Here is a 9,582-nt window from a genome sequence, read left to right on the forward strand (position 1 = left end):
TTGCTTGGACAAGGTCCTGAACAACCTGATCCCGCGTAGCATGAGCCCTGCGCTGAGCTGGGTCAGAGCGGGACCTTCTAGACCCCTCTGCGACCCACTGGCCCACCTGTCAAATTGCCCAAATTAATAACACTGGCTTAATCAGACCCATTAGCATCATCGTCACACTTAACCATCCTCTTTAGCAGTAATTACTCTCAGTCTCTCCCCTCCTTAGGAGCTCGTGTCTCGCTGATGCAGAGGAAAGTCATTTTAATGTTGTTACTTGGCTGCCGCACACACACGCAAAATATCAAAACCACACTTAATCCTCATTTCATGCCTGCAATTGGATGGCGTTGAATTTTGTGCCACCTCTGCCCATTTCCAAATCTTTCATTAGCTAATGCTCGACTCATTTAGTTCCTTAATAAAGAGTAATTGCTTGTCTAAACAGCGAGGCTCTGATGGAGCAGTGTCCGAGCAGCCCCGTTTGTGGCGGGGAAGCAAAAATCCACCGCAATCGGCCCAGAAATTAAACTGAGAAGTCCACAAAGTCTCATGAGGAATGCGAAGAAGCTACTTCCCTTTAGGGTTTAAACTAAAGTTGTTCCTCCTTTAGGTGTAACTTTATTGTAACGATCCAACAGACCATTTGGTGCCATGGAAACTCCAGTTTACACACTGGTGCATAGCTACAACCAATTAACTATCCTTAATTTTAATTTTCTGGGGTTATTTTTGACTCGTGTATTAAGCAAACATTTATGCAAAGCACGGTGGAATCCACAAATGCTAATTAAGCTAAACTCATGCCTTTGCCATAGCAAATAATCAGATTGATGGGTTCATTGAAGTCTGCCAAACGCGGTAGCTGAGGAAAGCTATAAAAAGACCCAACCGCACAGGTGAAAAACAGCCGCTTCTTCTTCTTCTTCTTTTTCCCCCCTTCCCTGTGTCCCCCCTCCCCGGTCCAAATGGCCCCTTCTATTTTCCTCCCCTCCTTTGTAAAACAGCTGCCTTGAATTCCCCAAACCCTGACCCAAAGCAAGGTAACTCTCATTTTTTTCAGTAGGTTTCGCATACAACCACGTTGCAAACGACTCCGTTTGAATCCCGGGGCAGGTCGGTTTCTCCTGTAAATGCCCCTTCCCAGTGCCTGCGACCGGGAACGCTCTCGAGGCTCGGCAGGGACTACACCGACTTCGGATTCTGCAGCCGACGGCTTTGGCAGATGAGTGTTTTTTTTGTTTTGTTTTTTTTTTTTACAACCAGCTCCCATGCTTTTCTCTAGTGGGCACTTAACCGCCGCCAACCCCTCCAGCAAAGGTTGACGTCGACCCCTCGTTCGGATCCAGTGTGCTGAACCACTCGGAGACGTGGGATTTCCGCGGCAAAGCTCGGCTGGGAGCAGATGCCTGCACAAAGCCCGGCGCAGCGGCGCCGGGTGCCACTGCTTATTCCCCTTCTCCCTTTTGCATGATTAAAAAAAAATAAATAAAAGAAAAGAAAAGACACCCCGTGAAAATAAATAAACCAGCCTTAATAGGCAAGTGGGACAGGGCCTTTGGCAGCGGCGCCGGTCGGCTGTGCTTCGGCACCGCTCCTCTAATTAAAAACTGCACATTACAGTTGGCTGCAGCCGATTGCAAGGGCTGGCGGCTCCAGGGGCTTTGCTCTGGCGGGGGAAGCAGCGCCGGCTGCTAATTACGGCCAGGCTTTCCCCTCTCGTTAGGGCTGCGAGACACAGGTCCACCCAAAATGCAAGCGTTTGGGGCACTGTGGACAGGTTTGGGGGCAGCGTGGGGAAAAAAAAACTGCAGAAAAGGTTATTTTTTTTTTTCTTTTTTGCCTGCCGATTTTTGGAGGCTGCCGCAAGCCCGGGGCGGGGGCATGCACACGAAGCACGGGGCGGTTTGCAATGCCGTGTGGTCCTAGCGGCCAGGGCCGCTCCCAAGCGACGGCCCCGGGGCAGGATTTGGGGTAAAAAAAATGACCACGATTCGTCTCACCGCTCGAGCTTTGCGACGCTTCCAGTGCTCTCGCGCGGATCCGTTGGCCCGGCCGTTTGGTTTCTGCTGGAGCCGGTGATCGCTGGAGCAGTTGGGAACCACGTGAAGCAAAGGGTTCGCTTGGCGCGAATGGCCCCCGTGAAAGCACATCACAGCAACTCTAATATTAAATATAGCCACAGACACGCCGTAAACTTAAGGTTTTAAGCCAAGGGGATGAAAAGAGAGAAAGTCTTCTGAAAACAAAACCCAGCAAGCAGAAGCACTTCTTCTTTTGGCACGCCGAGTAAAACCTTCTGCAAGACTCCTGTAACCCATCGAGCGTTTCACGTTGGCAAAACTCGGCTTTCTGGCGGAGAACTGCTGCACCGCTGTTTCTGGGGTCATGAAAACACGTATTTCGGTACAGTCCCTTCTCCTCCAGACCTCCGCAGGCTTCCAAAACGTACGCAAGATCCATCGCTTTGGGCCTTTTAGGAAACAACTGAGATTGGGGTTTTTTTGGCACGTGCAACCGCTAGACAGCAAGCAAAATCCGGGTCGCATCCGAAACCCTGTCCCCGGCTTCTGTGGTCCCCCAGAAATTTTGCAGAAAACATTGTGCTCCCCCCCCCAAATTTGTGAAGGATTTTTTTTTCCCACTGATTAATGCCCAGGTAGATATGCAGCCAGGAGCGATGGGGAAGATGAAAAAGCTTGGCTAGCAAAACCTCCCTTGCTTTCGAAGAGGATCCACTGGAAGCGCGCCAAAATTAATCCAAAGTGGATTTTTTTCTTTTCTGGCTCTCAGGCTGCCCTGCCACGGTCGATGCAGTGAGAGATGGGGAAACGGCATGGAGACGTGAGCCGGGGCGATGGCGCTGCGAGCGAGAGGCGCCGCGGACCGCTTAGGTGAGCGTGTTCGAGTAGAAGCTGAAGCTTTCGGAGACGGTTTTGGAGTCGCTGCGGGAGGAGCCGTCGGAGGTCATGTCCATGGAGAGGCGCTTGGCCTTGCCGCCGTCGTCAAGCTCGTCATCGGTCGCGCCGACCGCCGAGGACACGGTGGTCTCCACCCTGCTCACCTTGTAGGTGCTGCTCTGCGTCTGCAGGTACCTGGCCGACTTCATTTCCAGGCCCTCATACTCGCCAGCGCTGACGAAGGGGCACCACCGAAACGCGTGCTTGAAGCCCACGCGAAACCTAGGGAGAGAGCAGAGGCAAGGAGGGCGACGGTGCACGCTTGCGGCGTTGGCCATGTTGGCTTTTCGAGGCCAGCGGGTGGCATTTTGCTCCGTGCCACCCCAAAATTGGGTAGCGTGACCCCCTTCTGGCAGTCTTGCTTGGGCCAAACATCCCATAGAAGCAACAGCAGCTGTGGAGTGAGGGACCCAGGGCCACCGCAAGGACCTGGCCAGAAGCAGGAGGCTGGAGCTAAGCACCACTAAACGTGAGAAGATGCTAGTTTTTACTTCCAGGGGATAAAAAAAAAAGCCTTGACAAATCCCAGTTTGGAGTGGGGGTATCTGCCCTCAAATCCCACATGGACTGCAGGAAAGATCTACCTGGATGAGTCTGATATAGCCTTGCATCTGCTGGACCCAAATCCTGCCAGAGCATGGGACAGAGCCAAGCTGGAAAAGCTTCTGTAGCTGCATTTAACTTTGCATGCAGGGCTATTTTGGGACTTTGGGGCTTTGTTTGCACCTGCAGCTCCAGAGATAGGAGATGACAGCAGTAAAGAAGCCAAGTCAGCAGCTGGAACGGTATTGTGAGTAGCCATTCCCCATAAGACATGCTTTTCTCACTCATTTTGCCACCTCTGGGGATGTCCCCTCCTCCCTGGTTTACTGGGCTGAGACACTGCCAAAGGGAGCTCATAACTCACCTATCATTGAGGCAGCAGTAGATGATGGGGTTGTACATGGTGGAGCTCATGGCCAGCCACATGATAGCCAAATAGACCTGCTGGATGAACTTCTGCAGGTACCACTCAGGGTTGAAGTACTGTAGAGTGAAGTAGATGTGGTAGGGCAGCCAGCAGAGCGCAAACGTGCACACCACGATGATCATCATCTTCACCACCTGCAAGAAGAGTGGGCAGCGAAGCCAAGTCACCTGGGCACTGGAGAGGGGGAGCACAGTGATGGGACATCACTTGCCAGAACAGGCCTCCTCCTTTGGCCACACAACAGAGTCAACCCTGCCTTGGAGACCCATCCGGCTGCAACCAAGCAGACAACATCTCAACTGAATCACACACAGTCAGCCAGAGCTGTCCAGAGGATGTCCTCTGCTCTGTTAGCAGCAACGGTGAGGTCTGTCCTTTACCTAGATTATTTTTGGCTGTGGTTAGCTGAAATTGGGCACGATGGATCCTGTTGTGCCAGAAGCACCTTACCTTCCTCTTGGCTGACACTTGCTCGTGGTAGCGGTCGGAGGAGTCGCCAGGTATCTCGCTCGCCCAGAGGGTGATGCCGACCACGGTGTAGGCGCATCCGATCACCAGGAGCGGCAGGAAGTAGATCAGAACGGTCATGCAGAAGTGATACCTAGGATAGACCATGGCTGTTGAGTGTGTTCTCTACCAATTAAGTCTTTTCAACAAACTGAGCTTGAAAATGGAGTTTCATGGAGAAAAAGAGAATTTGGTACGATTCCTACAGACACATGTTGCCCAGAGAGCTTGAGACCATAACCTCTCTGGAGGAAGGACTCCATCACTTCATCCCAACCTAATCTCTTCCAACCCACAGCTACCAGCTGTTGGCATCCCAGAGTCCTCCTGGGATGCAACGTAGAGATCAGCAAAGGACAAACATGCCTGTACTGACCCTATCCGGCATTTTGCAGTGTAGGGTTTGGATTTGGTCATGGTAGCACCTTCTCAAAAGGGAACAAAAGTCAAAACTGAGGACTAGACAAGGATAGGCATGAGTAAGTACTTTGTGCTCCCATCACCCAAACATTCTTTTTTTTAAGAAGGTTCTTCTTGGCACTGCAATGTGTCTAAATTTCTCCATCAGATGGTGCCCAGGTCCCCCTGGGAAGTTACAGGTGCGTCAATAAAGACTTCAAATGCCAGTGCTGAGACTTTTGCTTTTTCTCTGAGGCTTCTTTTAATTAGCATTGAGGGTCTCAAACCAACTACGACCACGCGACATCGACGGCTGACACCAAAAACGCCTCTCGCGGTGCAATGGTGCACCACGATGGTGTCGCGCACGCCTTCCTCGCGGAGGATGATGAACCCGGTCCGGTGCCGTTGGCCGGAGATGCTCCTGCAGGGGCTGGTGGGCTAATCCAGGGAGAGGGAGGCCAGGTACAGCCATCTCTGACGTGACGCCCCGGCACGCTCTGTTTACACCTGAATTATCTTAAAGATGAAAGCTCCCTTTCATCTGGCAGGAGCAAATGGCATTATTTTTTCCCTCTGTTTAAAGGATGGGAATATTCAGCTAAAACGCTAAAGGATTTCCCTACAGGGCAAATGTCTTAGATGTGCATCGCCCGAGTTGGCACGCTACAGATTTGGCGGCTGCAGGCATAACGCCGGCCCTGGTGCCAAAGAGCACAGCAGGCAACAGCTGAGTGCAACATGCACTGGGCCAAATTTCCCTTTTCTTTTGTTTTTTTCTTTGCAATTTATTGCAACCCCAGGGGGGACAAGTTATATTTCCTCCCAGCGTCAATCTGACACGTTCGCTGGGGCGTACGAGACCGTTCAGAGCTTGCAGGGAGGCAAGACGAGACCTGGGGCAAGGCCTTCCCTGTTCGTGCTGGATTTTTGCAGGGCTGTTTTCCATTTTGCTAATTAAAGAGAGGGTCTCGGTGGCTCCGCGGTTAGGGCTTCGCCGGGGCTCGAAGCAGGCGAGAGCGGCGGTGAGGAGCCGCTGAACTGAGTTGACCTGGATTGCTCGGCTCTGACGCCGCTCCGGCATCTTGCCCGCCCGGAGGCTTCCTTATTTTTCCCTATCTCTGGCTGTTTTTCCCCATCTTTCTCCCCATCCGGGTGCTGCAAACGAGCCGCAGGGAGCATTTCCCCCATTGCCTTCCTCGGATAACTGCAGCCAGGGTCACGAAAGCAAGGGAGAGGGTTTGACAACAGCCCGGCCACCTGGCCCCGCAAGGTTATTTTTGGACGGTAAAATAATATCCCGGGCTGTGCCGGCTTTCATCGCGCAGGCGGCGAGGGCTGCGGAAGAGGGGGGTGGAAAGGCCGGTCCCGCAACTCGCTGCTGACCGACAAACTCATCCCACTCTCGGCGGGCGATCCGGCAGCTCCCGGCCGCCCCCGCTTCCCGCCGTGCCGGCCCGACTCACGTTTTCCCGTAGGCGTTGGTGTCGTGCTCCGGCCACTCCACCAGACACACCAGCCGGCCCGGCAGCTCCTCCGTCACCGAGTAGTAACCCTGGGGGAAGGCGAGCAGGAAAGCCAGGAGCCAGATGACGCCGATGACGACCTTGGTGGCGGCGGCCGAGAGCCGGGGCTGCAGCGGGTGGATGATGGCCATGTACCTGCGGCGGAGGCAGAGCGCGCCGGCGCTGCACAGAGCGTTTCCCCAGGAGCATCGCCGAGCCGCGACGGCGCTCGCGACCCCGCCGGTCCTCCGCGTCCCCACGCCGGGCACGGAGAGTAACGCCCCGCGGCGGCGTTTCGCATTTGCAGAGGCAAAAGCATGGAGATTTATGTAGAAATAGGCGGGAGGAGCATGCACCCGGGGGGACACCAGCCCTTATCAGCCTGGCGCAGCTGAAAATCCAGCTAAGCCGCCTGCTAATTACCCCTCTCCCGTCGCCAGTGATGCTCGAACCGGCAGCTCGAGCAGGCAAAGAGCGGAAAATGAGGCTATTTCCAGGCAAATCGGGCCGATGCCGTTGAAAAACGGGGCCGGGGAAGGGGCTGCAGCCTTGAGCAAGAGCCTGATTTTGCATCTCACACCTAATTCCTGGCAATGCACCTCGGGTTGGAAGTCGCCGGCCCGGCTGAAGGCGCTTTGCGGCCGCAGGAGCCTTGCAAAACGAGCTTCGTCGCGATGCAATAAAATCCGACCGAACCGCCTTTCCGAGGCCTTTCCGATGGGATGGGACGAGCTATGGATAAAACTGACCCTGAATCCTGCTTTTCGGGCGCTTTCCAAGCCGCCGGCGCCACGTGACCTCCGCTTCGGCCACCCAGCGGGAATTAAAATGGGAATAACAACCGTTCCCCCGGCCAAGGGCTCTGATGGGGAGGGGAAAAAAAATAACATACTCAAAAGGGTCTGGGCTGCGCCGAGGAGCTGGTAACAGAGCCCATAAAAATGCTGGAGATGGATGGAAATGCAGCAACATATCCTGAAAATAATTAGGCCATTATTTCATATTAAAACGTCGTCTAATTACCCAATAATTGTATCACTAAGCAGAAAATTGTTCTAACATTTTAATAACCGCTTCCTTTTTGAGGTTGAGGGCCTTTTTTTTATTATTTTTTCCCCCTCTTTTTCGTCTCCTCGAGGAGGAGGAGGAGGGAAAGCGCTCCAGGTCCGTGAGAAACGGTTGTTCAGTCTTCGACAGGGATTTTTTTCCTCCCTCCTTTTTTTTTTCCCCGCAAAGAAAACCATTTATTGCAGCTCATTCGGGGACTCAATTGGTCCCTTTTGCAGGGAGGGCAAGGAAAAAGTGGCAGATTTAGTGGCTTTTATGTCGCTTTCCAGAGGTGTCCAGCACGGCTTTTGCAGCCTTTCGAGACCCTCTAATCCCAAGGCAGGCAAAAAGCTGCTTTAATTACTGCTAATTTGTAACGGCTGGAAAATAAGAGATAAGAAATCCAGAATTTAGGAAAGAATAAAAGCTAGAAAGCTAGAAATAAGAGCCCGGCTGGGTTTGCGGTCCCCCACATGCCAGTTTGGCAGCGTTTGGGCTGGTGGAGGTGGGAGAAGGGGGTTTTTCTGGGGCGTAAAAACAGCAACGTGGCCCGAGAAGATGCAGGCGGTTGGTACCACGGTATAGAAAACTTTGAAGAAAAGGAAAATCGCTCTGGATTAAATAGCCCAAGTGCCGCAGAGTCCGGCTTGGCCTCATGTCCCCTCCGGGGCTCCGAACCCGCTCAGCGGGCACCTGCGGGCGCCGTGTTTGCTCTGCCTGTGCCGTTTTCGGCTTAGCCCGGTTGCATTTCTGAGCCCAGAGGTGATTTTTTTTTTCCTGCCTGCCAGCCCTGCAAATCATCCAGCATATTTTATCCCTGGGCCGTATTCCCGGCTGTCCATCGGCGGGGAGCCTCCTTGCTGCAGGCGAAGGGGCTGCCGGCTCGCTAGCGGCCCCCCCGTGCTCGGAAATGCGGCGTGGGCTGTCCCAAATATGCCCCAAAATGAAGGATTTGGCCCATTTTGCTAGCGCCAAGTGAGGCCGCTCGGAGCCCCTTCTGCCGGATGCAGAGCAGTGGCGTCGCGACGCGTTTTTCGGAGCCCGAGGTGGGATCGGTCCCAACGCCAGAGCCTTCAAGCTAAAAAAAAAAATCGGAACTGTTTGATTTCAAACACCGCCCTGGCTGGGAACACGGCCTGATGTGCCGCATCTACCTGGTTCTCCCGGCGAGCGCTGACTTCGGAGACCGGCTCCGTGCCCGGAGCACGTTTCATCGCTCACCGGGGAAAATCCTTCCCTTCGGATTCCCGCAACATCTTCCTGAATTTAATGCACGTTGTTACCTTCAGGTCGCAAAACGCGGGCGGTTTTCCCACTCTCGGAAGCGCTACGGGAGACGTTCGTCTTCCCGCTTTCCTTCCCCGATGGAAATTTGGTGCCAAAAACCGCAGCTGGGCGGAAAGGCCCCAGGATGCGTTTGCAGGAGGCAGCGGAGCCCGGCCGACTCCTCCAGCTCGCCGCGGCCGATCTGCTTTTTATTCCGAGCAAACGCGGCGGGGGGGAAAGCGCAGGTTGAAGGCGAGCGGAGCATCTTCTCCGTAACCCTTCGTAACCCAAAAGCAATCGGGAGCTTTGATTTTTTTTTTTTGGGGGGGTGATGCCACCGAATAAAAGATTTTCAGGTGGTTTGGAAGAGCAGGAGGGGAAGCAAGGAGCGGCGCTGGGGGGAAGGAAGGAGGTATCCGCACCACCGACCCCCCTCCCCGCTCACCCCGGGAAAACGCCGTCTCCCCGCGAGCGTTCGCCGACTTTCCGTCCGGGGCAAGCGGCACGGCGCTCGGCCGAGCGTCGGCGCCGGGACTCACCTGTCCAGGGCGATGGCCGTCATGGAGTAGATGCTGGCGAAGACGGCGGCGATGGGGAAGAAGTTGTGGAACTTGCAGTAGAGCAGCCCGTAGTACCACTCGTTGTGGACGGCGTAGGTGAAGTTCACCACCGTGTTGAAGGCGGCCATGGAGGCTTCGGCGAAGGCCAGGTTCACCAGGAAATAGTTGGTGACGGTGCGCATGCGCTTGTGCGCCAGGATAATCCACATCACCACCACGTTGCCCACCACGGAGACGGCCACGATGAGGGCGTAGGCGATGGCCCACAGGGCCACCTGCCACGGCGGCTGCACGAACTGGTTGGCGTAGGACTCGTTGAGCGAGGCGTCGTGCGGCCGCCGGCGCTCCAGTTCCTCCGCCGCGGGCAGCGGGTTCTCCAT

The 9,582-nt window shown here is 54.6% G+C and overlaps 1 protein-coding gene across 1 annotated transcript; it reads right to left on the reverse strand.

Annotated features, from left to right (window-relative positions):
* Positions 1-2,181: 2,181 nt before the first annotated feature.
* On the reverse strand, positions 2,182-9,582 carry TACR1 (tachykinin receptor 1). Its single transcript, XM_062596778.1, has 5 exons — positions 9,182-9,582; positions 6,291-6,485; positions 4,369-4,519; positions 3,856-4,052; positions 2,182-3,170 (listed from the first exon to the last, which is right to left on the reverse strand). The coding sequence occupies exons 1-5, from the start codon at positions 9,580-9,582 to the stop codon at positions 2,879-2,881; spliced, it is 1,236 nt and encodes a 411-aa protein (XP_062452762.1). The 3' UTR covers positions 2,182-2,878.

Source organism: Rhea pennata, chromosome 28 (genome assembly GCF_028389875.1).
Source record: "Rhea pennata isolate bPtePen1 chromosome 28, bPtePen1.pri, whole genome shotgun sequence".
Taxonomy (NCBI): domain Eukaryota; kingdom Metazoa; phylum Chordata; class Aves; order Rheiformes; family Rheidae; genus Rhea; species Rhea pennata.